Source organism: Artemia franciscana, unplaced genomic scaffold, assembly GCF_032884065.1.
Source record: "Artemia franciscana unplaced genomic scaffold, ASM3288406v1 PGA_scaffold_55, whole genome shotgun sequence".
Lineage (NCBI taxonomy): Eukaryota > Metazoa > Arthropoda > Branchiopoda > Anostraca > Artemiidae > Artemia > Artemia franciscana.
In genome coordinates, this window is record NW_027062695.1 from 1,289,925 (window position 1) to 1,311,255 (window position 21,331).

Consider the following 21,331-nt stretch of genomic DNA (forward strand, 5'->3'; position numbering starts at 1 on the left):
TGTGCCCACTTTTTTTTTATAAGAATCTTATTTGCCCCCAAGGCATAACTTACAACCCTTGCGCTGAGGGTTTTAAGGGGGTGTCATCCTCAAAAATATAATTTACAAAAATTTCCGAACCTGAAAAAATGGTCATCTCAAAATTTTGATTGGATCTGTTTTGGGAAATATGGGCATGGGAAGGGGGTTGGTTGTCTTCCAATTACTTTTGGCTATTATAAACCGCTGTAGCATTTTCAACTCCAAATCAAATGGGCCCCTTTTAAATTCTGCATCAACACCTTCTATACGAAGTGCCCTGGTGTAACGAAAAATGATAAATAATACATTGTGCCTACATGGCTCTTTACTTAGGCAGCAGTATTGCGCTGCCTATGATCGTTTTTGCTTCATTTTCGACTAAAATGGAGGGTTCAGAAAAGAAGAAGAAACTCTATTCCACAGGTTGTGTTTCCACTATGAAATTGATAATGGTAAGTAAGATTTCTTTTAGTTGTTGTTTCTCTATCAATAAGTTTAGGCTATCTATACCTAAACAAACTCCAAAAATCGAACTGGATAATTCATATTTACACTGGAAACAAACTTGACAAATCAGCCGCTTTAGAACCCAACCAAAGAGAGAATTGCACAACTCTAAAACAGCGTTCCTTAGTGTTTAATGCCATTAATTTTAGTTGGTTTTAGAGTTTCCAGAGAGACATTATTACCACAAAACATCCATTGACAACCTCGAAGTGTATTTGGCAATCAAGCATTCCATACATCAGAGTACCATAAGGTTCAATAGCTCGTTTTATAGGGAGTGTATTAATGTGTATCAATTGTTTCATCGGTGTATTGCTTAAGAACAGTGGCACCAATTCACAAAATGTCGAAAGGGGGAGGGAACAAGCTTTTAAAAATTTAGTTGAAGCAATTTTTTATCTCCTCAATGGAAATGAGAAGAATAAATTGTGATTTCTAATGAAAATAAAAATACGACATTGTTAGAAACTTCGATATTTTTTTCAAGTGTACAAAGCTTTGTCACTGATTTTTTAAATCCATAATTTGGCCCATCCTTTTCAACTCGAAAATAAATGTTCAGGTTATAATTCGTAAGTTTTTTTAATTATATTTATCCCAGTAGTCTCAAGTGTGAACTCTAGATATGATAGTTAAAATCAGAGGTGTCGTAAATTTACCATATTTCGAGTCTGATTCACACGATTCCAAGAATGGTGAATCAACTGCCGTGAATGTATTGATGAATCAATTCTAAGTTTTTGGTTGTGACTCGAGCGCAAATTCTTGATATGTGCTTCTTATTTGAGTCTTTTAATGCTGAAATCGATTCTCGAATTATTGACGACATCATTTTGGATAAGAAAAAAAATGTTGGATTTCCTGGAAAATACTACTATTCTAATTTGTCTTAGCCATTAACCACATGGGATAGAAAGTGATTAAGCGTCATTTGTCAGTTTATTTCTGATAAATAACTTAAGTATTGATTTTGGTACTTATAGGCTCTGGATTTCTTGATTAAAACTAGAATCCTTTATAAATTCTTTCGAGATGCATTTTAGATTAAGAAAAATATCACTGAATTTTTGTTTTTGAAAGGTAAAGTGATTTCGTTTGTAATTCGATCGTGCTGAAATGTAAATTCGTGCCGTTCAAATTAGTAACAGAGGGACAGATAACTTTTAGCACTTAAGTTTAGTTTCTTCCCTTTTCGTAGAAGGCTTTTAATTAGTGTAACTTACAGTCACTAAAACCTTGAAAAAACATTTTTATTATCACTGAACTATTGCGTTTACTTGTCACAGACTAAGACCCTTGATTCTTGACACGATTTGATCTTCACAACGTTTTGACATGATTTTGAATCAGACATGATTCTTGCTGATGGACAGTCATTGGGGTCTCCGCATGATGGACAGGCACCGGAGTCTTTGTAAGGTGGACAAGTGGGACTTTCTGATGGATAGACATTGGAGTCTTTGCGAGATAGAAAATCAGAACTTTTTGATGGACAGGCATTGGAGTCTTTGCATAATGGACAGGCAGTGCAGCTAATTCCAAGAGCTCCCAAACAGACGGTACAACACCCACAACAACAGGCAAGCTAAAGTGAAAATAAACTGATTAAAGTAACGTCTTCAGTAATGCTTGCACCGGAGATGTTTTACGTGAGAACGGGACAGAGTGGGTAATTGCAACTCATTTTTTTTGAAATTTGGTTGTGTTTCACAAATAAAAACAATGAATAGAAAACACTACACTACCGTTTTTTTTTGTATACAGTTTATGTTCTGTTGCACTTTGAATTCCAAATCCGAATTCCCTTTAATTCATTGAAAGTGCAGTTTAAATTTCTGCAAGATATGAAACGAATTTCACACTTCGGCGCTAAAGCTGGTGTATCAGCAAAACTTTCGCATTTATAATTTATGAAATATGTATACAGTTTTTTTTTCATTCTATTAGTAAGTCTCCAATATTGGTCAGAATAAAACTCATTGAGCAAAAAAAAAACTGAAACTTTTCTTGTGAGCAAAACATGAATAAGATCCTGTTAGTTTATCTTTGCCTACTGGTTGTCAAACAGTTCGTGGTAACGAACTGTAGTAAGGAGCGACCCGGCTCAATAGTGACCAGAAATCTAAAAAATTGAATTTTGATATCAATAGCTACATCAAAAGAATCGCATTTTAATGCTGATTTTAAATATATAAGTTTCATCAAGTTTAGTCTTACCTTATTCTCAGGCTCGTAAAGTTACGAGCCTGAGAATATTTGCCTTATTTAAGAAAATAGGGGGAAACCCCCCTAAAAGTCATACGATCTTAACGAAAATGACACCATCAGATTCAGCGTATCAGAGAACCCAACTGTAGAAGTTTCAAGCTCCTATCTACAAAAATGTGGAATTTTGTATTTTTTGCCAGAAGACAAATCACGGGTGCGTGTTTATTTGTTTTTTTTTTGTTTTTTTTTTTTCTTTTTCCCAGGGGTCATCGTATCGAGTAAGTGGTCTTAGAATGTCACACGAGGGCTCATTCTAACGGAAATGAAAAGTTCTAGTGCCCTTTTTAAGTAACCAAAAAAATTGGAGGGCATCTAGGCCCCCTCCCACGCTCATTTTTTTCCCAAAGTCAACGAATCAAAATTTTGAGATTGCCATTTTGTTCAGCATAGTCGAAAACCATAATAACTATGTCTTTGGGGATGACTTACTCCCCTACAATCCCTGGGGGAGGGGCTGCAAGTTACAAACTTTGACCAGTGTTTACATATAGTAATGGTTATTGGGAAGTGTACAGACGTTTTCAGGGGGATTTTATTTTGTTTGGGGGTGGGGCTGAGGGGAGGGTGCTATGTTGGAGGATCTTTCCTTGGAGGAATCTGTCATGGGGGAAGAAAAATTCAATGAAAAGGGCGCAGGATTTTCTAGCATTACTATAAGAAAACAATGAAAAATAAACATGAAAACGTTTTTTCAAATGAAAGGAAGGAGTGGCACTGAAACTTAAAACGAACAGAGATTATTACGCATATGAGGGTTCTAAAAATACTTTAGCATAAAGAGCGAGGTATTTAGGAGGAGATAAATTACTCGCTCTTTATGCTAAAGTATTTTCAGTAATTTCAACTATTTATTCTACGGCCTTTTTGGTTCAGGGGTCATTCTTAAAGAATTGGGACAAAACTTACGATTTTCAAGGAGGCACACTCGTGCCTCTATAAAGAGGCACGAGTGTGCCCTTTAAGAGTGTGCTCCTTTAAATTACATCCACCATGGATTGTAGAAAAACGTACAGAAATAAAATGAAAAAAAACTTCGTTTTCTTAAAGAGTTAAAGAGGCTGCGTCCCAAAGTCGAACCTTAAAACGTACAGGAATTAGAAGAGGCAGTTGGGGGGCTGCCGCCCCCCAAACCCCCAGCTTTTAAAGACTCTTTTGTACAGGTTTTTTGTTTTTTTGCTAACCCCCCGCTCTTGGCTTGGGAAAGGCCCTCTTTTAATTAACAAAACATTGAAATGAATGAATAATGGAATAACTTCGAAAAATGTTAAACACAAGAGGACAGGAGAACCATTGAAGTCTGGTTCTCCTGGACAGGAGAACCATGAAGTCCCCCCACAAAAAAAACCTGTACAAAAGAGTCTTTAAAAGCTGGGGGTTTGGGGGGCGGCAGCCCCCCAACTGCCTCTTCTAATTCCTGTACGTTTTAAGGTTCGACTTTGGGACGCAGCCTCTTTAACTCTTTAAGAAAACGAAGTTTTTTTTCATATTATTTAGTGTAAAGAGCGAGGTATTAACGAGGGTACAAACCCCCTCGTATACATAATAAAAATATAAGATTATGAAAGTTTGTTACGTAAGTTAATTCTTAAGTTACGTATATTTTTACTAATTAAAACTTTCGTTAAAAATTAAAAGTTCTAGTTGCATTTTTAAGTAACCGAAAAATTGGAGGGCAACTAGACCTCCTTCTTCACCCCTTATTTCTCAAAATCGTCTGACCGAAACTAAGAGAAAGCCATTTAGCCAAAAAAAGAATTTATATACAAATTTCATTTTAATAATTTATGCGCGGGGAGCCAAAACCAAACATGCATTAATTCAAAAACGTTCAGAAATTAAATAAAAAAAAATATTTTTTTTAGCTGAAAGTAAGGAGCGACGTTAAAACTTAAAACGAGCAGAAATCACTCCGTATATGAAATGGGTTGTCCCCTCCGCAATCCCTCGCTCTTTACGCTAAAGTTAGACTCTTTGCCACAATCCTATTTTTTAAAACAATTAAAAACTTTAGCGTAAAGAGCGAGGGATTGCGGAGGGGACAACCCATTTCATATACGGTGTAATTCCTGTTCGTTTTAAGTTTTAATGACGTTCCTTACTTTCAGCTAAAGAAAATGTTTTTTTTTATTTATTTGCTTGAAAAAGGCATAGTGAAAACTTATATCAGAACTTTTACCCACAATTTTAGTTTTTCTGCTATGGGAAGATTCTACCTTGTATCTTTCTTTTCCTGTGTAGGCGTACTTTCTTTCATTTTGTGACATTTTGGTGTATCTCCTAAGGTAACATGCTCATAGTGTCTATTGGTTAGTTCAAAATTTGCCTCAATATACCCTGAAAGTTTCAACGAACACTCTAAGCCATTTCTAAGATAATTCTGGTACACCCTTTTGACAATCTTTGTACGTAGATGTCTATTTTGAATTTGTTGACCATTCCCCTGTTCATCACATGCAAGCTTCATCTAAGTACTCTCAGTTTCAGCAGCGGCACAGTTGTAGCAGTAGTAGTAGCACTAGGAGCAGTATGCATATGCCACCTTTTGTTTATTCAGCATCCCATCAAAACATGCTACAACTAATATCCTGAACCCATTTCAACTTAATACCCTAAATAGTTCATGGGACATCGCTGATTCATCCTTTTGACAATCTTTATGCACATAGTATTTAATTCAAAATCCTCTGAACATTCCCTGAAAATTCCCTCTTAAAAACTAAGCTTTAGTGGGGTCATCATAAAAGCTGCACTTTTTTTCACAAATTTCTTTCCCACCATCCTGCCCCTGACAGTTTTATGGAATGCAATTAGATTAACGATGCTTAAATGTTCTGTTTCGAAATCCTGCTTATGGTCAGAATAAAAGGATCTTCATTGAACAAAATTTTTCACGGAAAGAAGGATTTCTGGAATGATTTGAAAAACGATAAAAAATTAAGGGTGTTTTTATAATGGAATTGTGCTAAAGAGAATTTTTCAGGTGCAATCGTGCAGAAATAGTATTTTTTGGGGGGATTTCCACTGACTATGAAATTCTCAGGGGAAGAATTTTCACAGAGGAGGTATTTCACGTGGCAGGATCTTTCCACGGAGGAACTTTCTCGCCGATATGGGAGAATTTTTTAGGAGGAGGAGCTGAATTTCCCGGCCTTATTTGAAAAAACAATTGGAAATTAAATCAAAATGATTTTTAATCAAATCTTAGAAGCAACAAAATTCATCCCATTTACGGGGATTTGGCACCTCGCCAATAGCTCTTAATGGTGAAGTTGACATTTTGAACTATTTTCTTAAGAACTAATGCTGAAGCACAAGGGCCATTTAGTTAGAATAAGAAGTTTTTCTAAAAGTACAAAAAAACCTTATTACTTTACTTAGATAATATGAAAAAAAACTTCGTTTTCTTAAAGAGTTAAAGAGGCTGCGTACCAAAGTCGAACCTTAAAACGTACAGGAATTAGAAGAGGCAGTTGGGGGGCTGCCGCCCCCCAAACCCCCAGCTTTTAAAGACTCTTTTGTACAGGTTTTTTTGTGGGGGGACTTCATTGTTACTAATTACTAGTTTCGGCGCAATGGTTCTCCTGTCCTCTTGTGTTTAACATTTTTCGAAGTTATTCCATTATTCATTCATTTCAATGTTTTGTTAATTAAAAGAGGGCCTTTCCCAAGCCAAGAGCGGGGGGTTAGCAAAAAAACAAAAAACCTGTACAAAAGAGTCTTTAAAAGCTGGGGATTTGGGGGGCGGCAGCCCCCCAACTGCCTCTTCTAATTCCTGTACGTTTTAAGGTTCGACTTTGGGACGCAGCCTCTTTAACTCTTTAAGAAAACGAAGTTTTTTTTCATATTATTTCTGTACGTTTTTCTACAATCCATGGTGGATGTAATTTAATAATTCCTGTACTCCTCGTACAGGAATTAGGAGAGGAACCCCCCCCCCCGCTTTTAAATCATTGTATAAAATAGAAAAAAAATAGATAGAATGACCGAAATGTTTCTTTTGCTCATAAGAAGCTAATACTCTGTTATCTCTCAAATGATAAGCTGTCCAGGTGTTATCAAAATTTTTTTGATGTTGTGAAAAAAAACCGCCCGTAAGGGACTTGAACCCTTGACTCGAGGATTAAAAGTCTCACGCTCTACCAAGTGAGCTAATAACTTGCATGTGTGTAAATATAACTTCTCAATAAATTTTAAAAATTTCAAATTAACATGGGCTCTTATGGAGAGAAATCCGTTAATTAATAGCTAATGCGTGGTTTCTGGAAAACAGGGAAGGAGTTATCGGATCGAGCTGAAATTTCGCGGATAAGCTCCTGGGTCGTAGGGGACCTTAACTTGTGAATTTCAGCCCGATCGGACAACGTTAAAAGGGGGGGGGGGGGGTTGGAGGGTCGAAACTTTCGGGGGGTTAAGATTTTCCTATGAAACTTTCCAGGAAAATTACTCGGAGAATTCCGCATCGAATGAGTCTTCGTACACCCAGATCCGATGTCGGATGTGACCTGTAGGCGTCTAGAAAAAAAAAGTAAATGAATTTTAAGTGGCTATGCGTGGTTTCTGGAAAACAGGGAAAGAGTTATCGGATCGAGCTGAAATTTCGCGGATAAGCTCCTGGGCCCTAGGGGACCTTAACTTGTGAATTTCAGCCCGATCGGACAACGTTAAAGGGGGGCTGGGGTTGACGAGTCGAAACTTTCGGCCAGATTTTCCCTATGAAGGAAAAGTTGGAGGGGGATGAAATTTTGCAGGTTTCTTAGTTGGAGCTCGGGCTACGAAATGCATCCCTCCCCATCCCTCTGCGACCACTGGAACCGAAGATCGCTTAACATTGTCGTGTGTCGCCTCTTTATAGAGGCACGAGTGTGCCTCCTTGATATTTGAAAACCTAATTCCCGAGGAAGAGGGGATTAGTAATTAATCTCTGATTTTCTTGGGGTTATTTTCGGTCTAAAATTTTAATAACTGGTTCTAGAGGTCCTAGTTACCCTCTTTTTGCAGTAATAGTAGTAGTAGGCATATATTGCCTTTTTATTAGTTGAACATCTGTCTCATCATACCATGGAAGTCTCAACTTAGCAATCCAAGGCGTTCCTAAGATCCTGCTGAAACGCCCTTCAGACAACCCCTATGCACATAGTGTGTGTTTTTATTTAGTTCAACTTCTTCCTTAACATTACTTGAAATTAATATTAAAAACAATTCCAAAAATGAAGTTTTTAAAGAAAAGTAAAGGCAATTAAGCAGTAAAGTAAAGTCAATAAAGTCAAGTAAAGTAAAGGGAATAAAGGAAAAGTAATTAAGTTTTGTATCAGAAAAAATAGAAAACCTACAATAGCTCAAACTCAAAACGACCATCAACTACTATTAAAGAAAAAATGAAACCTAAAACAAAGAGAAATTAGGTAAACAATCACATAAAAAAATATATACAACAGGTAGCCTACTAATATAAATGAACAAACAAATCTAAAACCAATAAAGCTTAAGTTGAATATACAAATCAAGCATAAAACAAACGAAGATATTCTGCTATTAAAGTATAAATGAAACCCAAAAACGAACAGAAACTAAATAAAGAATCATAGAAAACAAACATATAATAGGTACAAATATAGATGAGTAATTAAATCTTAAAACAAGTGAAACTTGAATTGAATATGCAAAGCAAGCTTGAAAGGAACAAAAACCTCTACTGAAAAGGAGTTTGGGTTTTACTTCCATCTCTCATTGTAAAAGTCTAAGACCTACTGCTTCATTGGTGCTCACTGAAAACTATTTGTGTCTTGAATAGTCTTGGAAAGTAAAAATAAAATCAAACAGAATGCATGATATATAAGTAGTGGTGGGTCTCTACAGCCGAAAGGAACAAAATTTGCCTATGCTCCAGCAGGAACGCCTGAAGCTCTAAAGCCCTTTTATGAATCGAAGGGATACATCCTTTGCATAACTGGTTAACCTAGTTAACCAGTTATCTTCCCTAACAACCAAGTACAAGATATACACAGTTTACAGGAGATACAATGCAGGAGATACACAATTTATTCCATCGCTATAGCCTCTTACGGACAAGGGATACACCTGAGGCTCTAAAGATTTCTTATGAATATAGAAGCTGCAAGCAAGCAGATTGCCTATAGGCTACTACAGACGATGCACCTCATTTGCATATTATAGACTTTACGTAATTTAATCTATAAAAATAGCCTCAATGAGTTCAAAAGAAACATAATCAGGCCGTACTATTTAATGGCAAAAAGAGAGTTGTCTCTCTCCAGGTTTCACCAATAACATTTAGGGGTACAACTAAATCACAAACTGGGTGAATTTGATACTTTTCTTGTCCATTGTCAGAGGCAGTACTACCAAAGCAAAGAGCAATGGGCCTTTCAGTGATGATAAAAAAAAGTTTCTGAAAAATAAATTTGTTAAGAAAAAGTAAGCAGCCACATTAAAACGTAAAATGAGTAGAAATAAAATCAATAATAGTCCAAACTTACAACTAACAAAAGCTAAAATGAACGGCGAAAGTCAAAGTTAAAATTAAACAGAAATTACCCCAATTAGTAGTCCTACCACTATGACTACACCAATTATTCCAAGTACAATTATCATTTGTCCAATTATTCGTGTCCTCGACTAGTTTTTTTAAAAGTAACCTGAAACGAAAAACCCAGAAATTTTCATTATATGGTAGCCTAATTAGGATCCAACCTGAAAAGAATTAGCAGAAAAGAAATTTTTGATAATTTGAAAAGTTTGTTGAGCTTTCAAGATAAGCCAAATTTGGCGTAGAATCCAGCCCAAATTTGGGAATTCACCTTGTCAAGGGTATGAAAAGCAGATTTCTCAGGTAAACTCAAGCATGTGCATTGTGAAAAATTGTAGAATGGATTGTCGACTCAATTTGTAAGAAGGTCATTATTCCTGTATCCTGGGAATTTTTTTTTAAGTTTAGCATGAGCCTCAGTTTATTATTCAAAAGTATTTTACCTGAGTTACAACAGTGCAAAATTGATATTTAATATTTGTAGTGCAATTCACATAGGAATTGAATTTTTTGCCAGTTTTAACTTCAGTGCTTTCTAATTTGAATATCTGGTGCGTCGAAACTGAAAATGTGTCTGTTAAAGATTCTTTACTGCAATGTCATTATCAACATATCCTATTGGGCTCTTTAGACATTCTTGTTAGATCCCCTCTAACGTCCAAAAAATAATGGACTTATCCAAATTAGCAGCACAGAAGTACCACCAATGATGTGAACCAACATAAGAAACTAAATTCATTTTTACTGCACCACAAATGAGATGGACGAAGAAAATTTAAAGGAGCAGTGATGAACGGAAAGGTGGAATCTATCCCACTGACAAGTATGCACGCAATTTGTCGTTTAGAAAATATAGCACAAAATCTACTAAGTCGGTATTATTTATGCTGGATGGCTGCTTTACCGTTGAGAGAATCTTCCTATGTGACAACCAGTACAGATTCTGTAGAAGTTACCCGATCAATCAGGCTAGGTAGACTGTAGAGCCACTCTCTTTTTTGGTAGATCACATCGTACCAAAGTCTTATGAAGAAACACTCTCCTTTTTTGATAGGCAGTTCGTTCAAAATTCCTATGTAGAGACAATTGCTATGTTTTTCGTACCACAACTGCTATGTAGAGCTACTACCTTCTTTTGGTAGATCATTTCGTACCAAAAATCCTATACAGAGCCTTCGCTTCCTTTTTTTTATAAGGAAAATTTTTATGTAGCAGGTGAAATCCCTTTTTAGTAGGTAGTTTGTAATAGAAATTGTTAACTCCCAGCCTTCTATCTAGGGTTCCATGCCGCCACTTTTATAGTTCCCAACCCTGTCCCTAGGAGTATTCGTACTCTAGTATCTAATCTTGAAGGGAAGTCATAATCCATCAAACCTAAGGGTCCAACTCTTAACTTTAAACGAGGTGCAAATTAAAGTTTCTCCGGAAATTGCCTTCTGTGCGTACGTCTATAACGGTACATTTATAAACGTCTCCCAGGGGCTCCCATACTTTCCTTTTAAACATTATTTCAAAATACCCCCGGAGATAATATTACAGCTCACTCCTCTACATTAATCTCTCAACATCTTGGACAAATTCAGCATAGCTTGAAAAAGTATGTTGTGTGCTAACAGGAATGGATATATTGAATTACCAATTTATTTTTACTGGGACTGTTCTATATGTAAAAGCCGTTATCATGATCTCAGAAATTCTTAATACAGCAAATTTGGGAGCAGCGGAATCTACAATAGACAAAAAAGATCTGGAAGAAATGAGGAGGAGAATCATGGATGGAATGGAGAGAAATTCATACAGGGCCCAAGGATGGTCACGCAAAGAGAGGTTTGGTATGGCAGAAAAGAAACGAGCTGACCAAAATAAAGGCCATAAAAAAGAGATGATTTCTCTACAGAGATAGCTCAGGGTATTCTAGAAAAAACAGCTATGAAAAAGTTCGCATTTACAAGACTCCAAAATCGTTCAAAGAGCCACTTTGACTATGGTTATACTAGGCAATTAGACTGTAGAAAGGTAAGTAGGGGTATAACCAGGCGTTTAGCTTATAGCAAGATGTATAAGGGCAAAGGGTTAGTAACACATTGAGCAGGGGATATACGGACACTTTGTCATTTTTCGGAAGTTCCTAAGCAAGAACTTTCTAGTCCTACGAGATGTTCCCTCCACAGGCTGTTTCACTGGAGTTATAGGGAACCCTTCCTTTCATTCCATTTTCAGAATGCTTTTAAGACTAAGACTTTGCTGGATTAATCAACTTTAGATTTTGTCATCTCTTTATAGGGATCTAGTCCTTCTAGCGTTTTGGAGTTTGACCGTGTTTCAATTTTATTTAATATAAGGCTTTTTTCAATTTCATTTAGATTGCTCAACTTCCGATTTTGAGAGTTCGTTTTAGGCAACTAACCCTTCTAGGGTTTCAGATTTTGACCATGCTTTCATTTTTCGTTAATATATCATCTTTTCTTATTTTAATATTTTTGAGGACACGTCTAATGTTTGAGAATTCGACTGTATTTTCATCATTCTTTAATATAAGGCCCTTTACGATTTATTTGGATTGATAAAACTCAGATTTTTGGATTTATTTGGTTTTGTCAGATAATATTTCTAGTGAATATAAAGATGAATTGATGAAAATAATCGATAGCGAACATTGATAGCGCAAATGATAGTGAACAAAGATGTTCAAATTCCCCAAAAAACATGTATGATCTTACGGAAAATTGGTGAAGATAACAACGAAAAAGGCTCCGCAAAAAGTTGTGGGTCATAAGGGTCCTGTCAAGAGGGTTTAAGTGGAAATACATGGAATCAAACAGACTACGCCTAAAAATCAGCCTCCATTTGGTATTTTATGCAAAAACTTAACGAAAAACGCCAATTCTTTTACGATAGAAAAAGGTATTTTATTACGTGTTTATGGATGGGTAGAGAAATGAACCGAGGATATACCTTAGTTCACCATCTTCCATTTTTTCAGAAAGTGTCAGAATGAAGACTGAGTTTAAGGCCTGTGTAAATGGCTACTTTGCTAGGAAATGAGGAAGTAAAGGCGTCATGCAATAAAGCGAGAAAACTGTTCAGTTTAGTGGAGGAATTTATTTTTGAGGATAAGTTATAATCTTTCTAGTTAAAGAAAACTGAGCCAAGGCTTTGAGCATCACCTGTAGATGTTACACGATTATATTAACTACATGCTTTTCAAATTGAAAATATTGTTCAATTTATCTGATATACCCTGTGATTTTCTCCGTACGAAAATTGTACAGTTTTGCACGTTGTGTAATTACAGATTTAATACGTACAGCAAGGCGGGACTTTTAAGGGATTTCTGTTGAGTAAAAGGAGATTTAAAGGGGCTTTTTGGGTAATAAATGAGATTTCGAGAAAAGGAAAGTGAAAACATTGTTCCACTTCATCAGTTTCATCATATACTAAGGGGAAGCAGTCTTGTACTCTTGTTACCATGTTACCACCATTTTCTTCCGCAATAAAAAGAGTCTTAGTAGTTTGATTCGAGTAGATTCTATGTCTTTGGGAATACAACAAATCCCATAATCAACGGAAAACTAACAAAATGAGGATTATTTGCAGGATTGGAGAATATTTTAATGTATGTTAAATCTATTAAATAGAAACAATAAATTTTTCCAAATGAAAGTAAAGAGCAACATTAAAATTTCATCAAAATTGGTCAAATAGCTCTGTACCTATGGTTTTCCGCCCTCAATTTTAAAATTCAAGAAATTCAACAACGCAGCTCAACTAGCAACTGCCCTTTCCATGGATTAATTTAAATATTTTTTTCCACAATTCAAAGAAACCAGCTATTCAAAGAAAAGTAAAGAGCTCCATTAAACTACAAATGAGCATAAACAAAGTCAAATAATGTTCCAAGTGCAAAACTATCATTAATTATCAAAAAATTAATGAAACTCAAAACGAACAGAAATTTCAATAAATAACCGAGTCAAACTCAAAATGAGGCAAAAGTTAACATGGGTAGGACTGATAACCCTTATGACTTTTCAAGGCCAGAAAACAATTTGCGCTTTACTGAAAACAAAATACGATGCATTTATATGTTATCCCTTTAATTACTTCCATAAATAAAACTATTAAAACTTTAAAGAACAAATATCAGTATATGTCTAATGAATTGACAATTCACGGTTATCTTTTTTAAAATCAATTAAAGTAAGCTTCGTCAATGCAGAAATAATTTAAAAAATAATTAAAATTCTGAATAAACTAACAAGCAAATGGCCGTGGATTGTCAAATTAATTGATATTTTCTGATATTTCTTCCCTAAGGTTTTGATAATTTTTCATTTACGAAAGTAAGAAACGTGAAAACGTTTCAAAGTATTTTTTTTCATTAAAGGGCAAATTTTGTTCTGATCTTGAGAAGGCATAGGGATTATCATCCCTACTCGTGTTAATTTTTGCTTGTTTTGACTCTGACTTGACAATCTATTGAAATTTCTGTTCGTTCTTTTGATAATTTTTCATTTACGAAAGTAAGAAACGTGAAAACGTTTCAAAGTATTTTATTTTCATTAAAGGGCAAATTGTGTTCTGATCTTGAGAAGGCATAGGGATTATCAGCCCTACTCATGTTAATTTTTGCTTGTTTTGACTCTGACTTGACCATCTATTGAAATTTCTATTCGTTCTGAGTTTCATTTATTTATTGACAGTGATCCGTTATAGGTCTACGTTTGGAAAATTATTTGACTTTATTTTTTGCTCATTCTCGGCTTAATGGAGCTCATTAATTTTCTTTTAAAAGCTCGTCTTTTGGAAACACATTTTTTATCTCAATTTCTGTTTGTTTTTATTGACAGAGTCTTTTACATGAGAAAAGTAATATTGTATATATTTTCAGTTTTCTTCTATATCAGTATATTCTATATCAGAATATCCATAGTATGGGCTGCTATTTGTATGTTGGAGATACCTTTTCAACAATTTTTAATCCTAATACAAACAGAACTTTTTAATTCAATTTTATAGCTTCTGAACCCGACTTGAGAAATAAAACTTAATATTATTCTGAAAAAATTATATCTATGCTCTTTGACAACCTGAATACACTTACAAATTTCATTTATTTAAATTGTAAGAGCAGAAGTAGCTATAGTAGTATTTCCAAGTTTCAATTTAATACCCCCAGTCGTTCTCGATATATTGCTGAGGTGTCTTATTGGCAACCCTTTAACACAATACCTTTTGATTTATTTTAAAGCAACATTTAGTTTTTATATCATAATGGGTCAACTGTTTAATTGTGTGTGTGTGGGGGGGGGGGAGGTGCCGGATATCCGTAAAGACATTGTCACTGAAGCGTTCTACTATGCTGAACAAAATGGCTGTCTCAAAATTTTGACTGGATGCGTTTGGAAAATTAATGGGCTTTAGAGAAGGGCTACTTGCCCTCCAATCTTTTGTTACTCTTATAAAGAGCACCAGACACTCGCACTGTAAATGGAATGCAAGGGGGAGGACTTCCACCCTAAATATCTAGTGAAGACATCAAAGTACAAGTAAAAACAAAGTGAAAATATTTTAAACGTATTTTATTTTCCAGTAAAGGGCAAATTATGTTCTGGGGATGAGAAGGTATGGGGTTTTCAGCCCTACTCATGTTAATTTTGCTGGTTTTGAGTTTGACTCGATTTTTTATTCTATGATTTAAATAAATACAATACGTTTAAAATGTTTTGATTGTTTAGTTTTAATAAAATAAAAAATATTAGAACTTCAAAAAATATATATCATTTTATGTATACTAGAATGACAATCACCAGCTTTCTTTTTCTAAGTAAAGTGCAAATTATGTTTTGGTCTTGAAAATATATGGAGGTTGCCAAAGGCATAATAAACAGACCTTTGAACTACACTGAATAATATGTATTTTGGGAATTGATGAGTATAGGGAGAGGATCGTTGCCCTCAAATCCATTTAAGGGGCTAGCACTTTCAATTTTCAATCAAATGAGCCTTTTCTGAAGTTTCTACGACAATAAATGGCCATCTCCAAATTTCTATCAGATGCATCACGGAAAAATACGAATTTTCGGGGGGGGGCATCCACCCTTCGATCGCTCTGAATCTTGTCAGGGCACTAGAGCTTATGAGTACCAATCCAACGAGTCCCTCCAAAGTTTATTCGATCACCATTTCTATATGTACCTTCTATGCCCCCAGGGCTCAACTTACAAATCTCTCCCTGAGGGCTTTGCGGGGGTAGTCATCATCAAAGACATAACTTCCAGACTTTTCAATTAAGTTGAACAAACTCACTATCTCAAAACTTTTATTTGATGTGTTTGGGGAAGCGGTCAGTGGGGGGGGGTTACCCTCCAATCACTTCCGACTATGAGAAGGGGCACTGTCCCTTTCAATTTTCCAATCTAAAGATCTGTTTATGAAGTTTCTATGACAACAAATGGCAATCTTAAAATTTCTATCCGACGCATTTCAATGAGGCGTGTAGGGGTGTCCACCCTCCGATAAGTCTGAATTTTAAGAATGATCTTTCAATCCGTTGAAAAAAATTGCTATCTCAAAATTTTTATTGGATGTGTTTGGGAAAATGGTGGTTGTGGGAGAGGTTAGTTGCCCTCCAATTACTTTTGACTATTATATATTATAATATTATAATAAACATGTATATTATATTATATTATGATAGACACTACCTCTTTCAATTTTCGATCGAATGAATGTTTTTAAGTTTTTTAAACAACAAATAGCCATCTCAGAATTTCTATCAGATGCATTTAGGGAAAATACGAGGTGTGGGGGGGTATCCATCCTCTGATCACTGTGAATCTGAAAAAGAGCACTAAAACTTCTTATTAGAAATCTAATGAGCCCCCTCCGAAGTTTCAACGATCACCCTTTCTATATATACCTTATATCTACCTAGGACACAACTTAGAACCCTTGCCCTGATGGCTCGGGGGGGGGGGCTTTGTCATACTACAAAACACATTCTTCGGACCTTTCAATCCCTTTGAACAAAAGGGCTGTCTCAAAATTTTTATTAGGTGTATTTGGGGAAATGGTGAGTTTGGGAGAATGTTAGCTCCCCTCCAATCATCCAATAATTTCCACGTATTTCAACTAAGCTGAATAAAATGGCTATCCATTGAATCTGTTTGGGGAAATGGGTTGTAAGAGGGGGGCAAATTGCCTTCAAATTACTTTGATCACTATCCCTTTCAATTTCTAATTGAATGAGCCATTTAAAAGTTTCTACGACAACTCCTTCGATACGAAGCTCTCTGGTCTAAAAATGTTTTTAATAAGTAACAAAAATAATAGTATAACATTGTGCCCAAGTCACTCTTTGCTTAGGGAGTATTATTGTGCTATACTATATTTGTGCTATATACTATATGTATATAGCATACTATATACTATATGCATATACTATTTACTATACATATACTATATACATATACTGTATACACATATACTATATACTATATACATATACATATACATATACCATATACTATATACGTATACTATGTACTATATAGTATATACGTATACTATATATGTGCTATATACTATAGCTATTCAGCTATACTGAAGTTAAGAAAAGAAATTAACATATTAAACACACTCAAAAACATGTATCTAGAAGCAAAAAAGACCCTTCCCGGAGATTTTAAGGACTTCACATCGCTCATCGCACACAGCTTTACCCTTCATGGTAATAGAAGTTGGATTAAGCAACTTTTTAAGGCAGGACGGACTCTCAAAGAATCTTCCTATACCTCCCACGTTAAACATTTGGAGTATGCCTGACTTTCCTGAATTAGCGATTTTGGCGGTTTTTATGTCAATAGAAGTAAAAAAAAATCTGGTTAATGTTTTGACCAAATCAAATCTTAAAGCCGACAATTATTTTTTTTGTAATTCCAAAATAATTATAAAACCTGTTTCGGCTTTGCATTCTAGATTGCTACGCTTGACATCGTTGTTGTGGGGTATCAAAAAATAGAGCAAAATATTTTCTATTCAACAATCAGAAACTTATTTCTATAATATATACCTCCTGGCTGCAGTCCCTTCAAATACTTTACATATTTGTGTTCCGAAATAAAAAAAATTCCCCTCAAAAGGTTAGACTGAGCTATAATCGGAGCATCTAAGAATGTATAAATTACACAAAGGGACTAACCACTTGGATTGTTCAGGAGCGATTCAGTCAAGCATTAATTAGTTGTAACCTGTTTAAACAGAGTCTAGAGAAGAAGTAGGGTGCAGACACCAAACTGCCGGTTAATAAATATGTAATAAAATTGTATTGTATAAATAATTACAAGAAGAATGGCTAAGGATAAGCTGCGTCTAATCCTAGAGATAAATTGAACACAGCACAAGAGCCGAATAAGAAGCAAGGTTTTATTTTAAAAAGAATGATTTATCGTTTTGGTTATTATTGTACCGTTTAAATAAATTCAGGACAAATTTATATATTGTAGTATAAGTACAATTTTGCATAATCTTCTACTGAAATAAGAATTAAAGAATAACGAGTAAATCGTTATTTACTAAATAACGTCGTATAAAACGAGCTAATTAATAACTAATGTGAACGAAACAAAATGTTCCCAGAGTATTTAAATTTGTTATAGCAAGACTAGAGTCTCGCTGTAGAACTACCAAAGCAAACTACAAAAGGAGTCAATGACCAGTCTCAAGTGCCTTTCCAAGAAACAATTCAACCCCTTAGTAAATAAACCCCGATAAAAATGGCCACAACTCTAATAAAATTGGTATATAGTTCTTGTTATTGACCACAGTAACATGGGAAAAAAAGAAATAAGCGAGGGCTCAATTAGCCAAATTTGCAGACCCATCATGAAAAGTTGAAATTAAATTATCGTGCTAGAGGCAGACCGAGTTTACCAAAATATTTGTTAAAAGGCTTAACGGTTGCTTCGGTTCACGACGAATCAAGTTCCGAAGAAATTGGAACAAATCCCCCTTTTGCGATGAAAGTTATCACTTCTGGAAGAAACTTGGGGTCAGACCTACTAAAAGGTTCACGCTGGATTGTGGATCTACCTTACCTTTTTGAGAATTACGAAAAGTTCGTGATTCGCCACATGTAAGTTTTTTCTTTGTCTATCATTTTAAGTCATTGATTTACTGCTATCAAAATTATTATGATGGGGAATTATTCTGGGTTACAATTAATACAACTTGTACCTTAGTAATTCTTGATAATTGTCTTTTCTGCTATATAGAGAAAGAATGTTCGATTACTTTTAAAGATATTTTCATCCCAAAACAACATAACGCTCCGACGGTATCTGCTTAGATTGGTTTAATTTCACTATTGTTGGTTTTACTAACAATTTAAAGCTTATATAGAATAATCGGCAGTTGTTTCGCTATTTCTTTAGCAATCTCAACCTAGTACTCAAGTTCTGGCTCTTCTCTTGTCATATTTCACGGGTTATCTATCACATTATTTTCAAACTACGGTTTAGACAAGACAAGATTTATTTCTACAAAACGGCTATCACAAGCCCAAACGGAGCAAATTCACACTTTAGTGTCAATAAAAAATTAAAAAAATGGTGAATGTCAATCAGTAACAAATATCAAACCAGTTTAAACTCATAAAATTGCAATCAGTAAAAAATTCAAACGATAAAAAGTCGTAAATTAAAACCGGGAAAACAAATTTAAACAAAATGACAATTTAGTTTAACTAGCAAGAATTGTAAGGTTTACAATTGCAAAATAAGCATTAAAACTACAAGTTAAAAGTGGAGTGAGAAGAGGGGAAAGTTACTAATTTAAAATTTCAACTATGTGAAGGATGAACGTTCTTCTATATCTTTCAGTGGAAACTCTTATTGGGGCAAGAAGGGGGATTTTTGTTGAAATAGAACGTGGGGCAGTGGTGGATGCAGGGAGGCGCCCTCCCCCTGACATAGTAGTAGATTTGTGGTGGGGACCGCTTGTTCTGGTTCTGTTTGGGACGAATTTTTTTTTGTATTTGGTTTTTAATAGTCGAGTTTTTAATTATTAAGGCTGTTTCTTTTTGCAAATATGTTTTAAACAAGGTTTCAGTTACTTTTTGCAGTCTCTGTTAGATTTTTATTAATGGCACATGTCCCCAAAAAGTATTTAATTAAATTTAAGTTTATCAAGGGAATCTGTCCGTATTACCACAAATGCCAACTGGGAGGCGAAAATCTTCATTCGTAAGGAAGGGAGATTTAAAATTCTGACTTAATCTGCTGCTAATAGCAACATTAAGAAATCATTATATTTCTATTTCTTTGTTCTTTTTTTCCTGCTACATCATTAAACGAACTATTATTTAATGTTTAATCAACAATTAGTTCCAAAGAATGTATGATACCAAAATATGGTACTAATTTTTTTTTTTTGACAATACAAAGTTTAACTAACACGCTATAGTCGCCAGAAGTGCAAATGCTACAAATTATGCAGAAAAGATTAAATATATTAACCAAACAAGAAAGAAAAAAGAGACTGATTGAAAATTTCAATTTAAAAACTTTGTACAATAAATTCTCTAAGCAGTGTCATATCTACTTCTATCAGACAATTAAAACTAATTAAGGGTATACAGAATCCCTAATTTATAAAAGAAAGAAAACTAATTTGTCATTAGAACTTGCTGGGTCTAAAATAGTCAAAACGTAAAAAAAAAAAAATCAAAAGACATTGCTTCCCCCTTGTTTGAATTTTATTCTCACAGCTTTTTACCTATCGTTGTTCCTTCCTATTCCTGCTCTCTCACTGTCGCAAATAAGCACCAAATTACTTCTTCTAGATATAAGCTTGTTAATATATTTTGGAAAGACTGATTTCAATCATTTACTTTTCTATTATCTTTAACATGTTTCAGATGGCAATTTTTCTAATTATATATTTTTTTTATCTAATGTTTACTCTTTCATTAGCTAATTATTTAGAAAAGATTTTAGAATGTACTAAAAGGCCAAGTTTTATCTTTTTAAAGGATTTCACTTTCTAAAACTTTTGTCACTTTACTCACTTTCACTTTTGATTAAAAAGAATAGAGAAAGAGGGGATGAAGGATTCAGAAACGAAGAAGAAACTCTATTCCAAAGGTTGTTCTGCCAGTATCAATTGGATCAGCTATCTGACAAGTTAAATTTCTTTTAGCTGCTGTTTTTGCATCTATAAGGTTATGTTATCTACACCTAATCAAACTCCAAAAATCGAACTGGATAATTAATATTCACACTGGAAATAAGCTTGACAGGCCAACCATTTTAGAAACAAACCCATGGGACAGGTGTACTACTTTAAAACAGAGTTTAATGCAATTAGTTTTAGTTAATTTCAGAGATTCCAGAAAGACGTTGTTGACGCAATACGTCCATTGACAACGTCAAAGTGTATTTGTCAATCAACTATTTGTAATTGTGCGTTAGAGTACTATGAGTTTCAACGGCTTGTTATACAGAGATCCAATTGTGCATCACTTACGAGCAGTGGTGCCAATTCACAAAATATTGAGGGGGGGGCAAACAGGTTTTTCAAAATCAAGCGCGAACTTATTTTATCTTTTCAATTAAAATTCATTGAATTCGTAGAAATTCAATTTCCAGTTTTAGAAGACTAGAATGGAGACAAAATAACCCAAAGGGGGTCAAAGGCCGCCTCTTTTCCCCTTGCGCTATTTTTCAAGAGAAAGACATTTATGGGGTAGCTGTGCCAAGAGTAATAAAAGGGTTAATTTTGATGAACAACAGTCTATTGCTGTCTATGGAGGTATTAATCCTATAGAATGTTTTCTTTCATAGATAGAAAAATCATTGCAATAATTGATAATTTTAGCTATTTTACTGGCTTTATAACGAGACAGTGAGCCGAAAAGACAGTAAGGCTTTAATGCCATTTTCTCTGCAATGATTAACCATGCTCAATTGTAAACGTGAATCATCGCAG

The 21,331-nt window shown here is 34.8% G+C and overlaps 1 protein-coding gene across 1 annotated transcript; it reads right to left on the reverse strand.

Moving 5' to 3' along the window:
* Positions 1–1,764: 1,764 nt before the first annotated feature.
* On the reverse strand, positions 1,765–20,251 carry LOC136042013 (uncharacterized). The gene is made up of 3 exons (XM_065726854.1): positions 20,120–20,251; positions 9,352–9,452; positions 1,765–2,113 (listed from the first exon to the last, which is right to left on the reverse strand). The coding sequence occupies exons 2-3, from the start codon at positions 9,406–9,408 to the stop codon at positions 1,802–1,804; spliced, it is 369 nt and encodes a 122-aa protein (XP_065582926.1). The 5' UTR covers positions 9,409–9,452; positions 20,120–20,251; the 3' UTR covers positions 1,765–1,801.
* Between the last annotated feature and the right edge of the window lie 1,080 nt (positions 20,252–21,331).

Excerpts from the sequence above, each read along its gene's own strand:
- LOC136042013 (XM_065726854.1), bottom strand. The coding sequence starts at position 9,408 with ATGATAATTGTACTTGGAATAATTGGTGTAGTCATAGTGGTAGGACTA. Across the intron at positions 2,114-9,351 it reads TGGTAGGACTACTAATTGGG|CTTGCCTGTTGTTGTGGGTG; the intron begins GTAATTTCTGTT and ends TTTTCACTTTAG.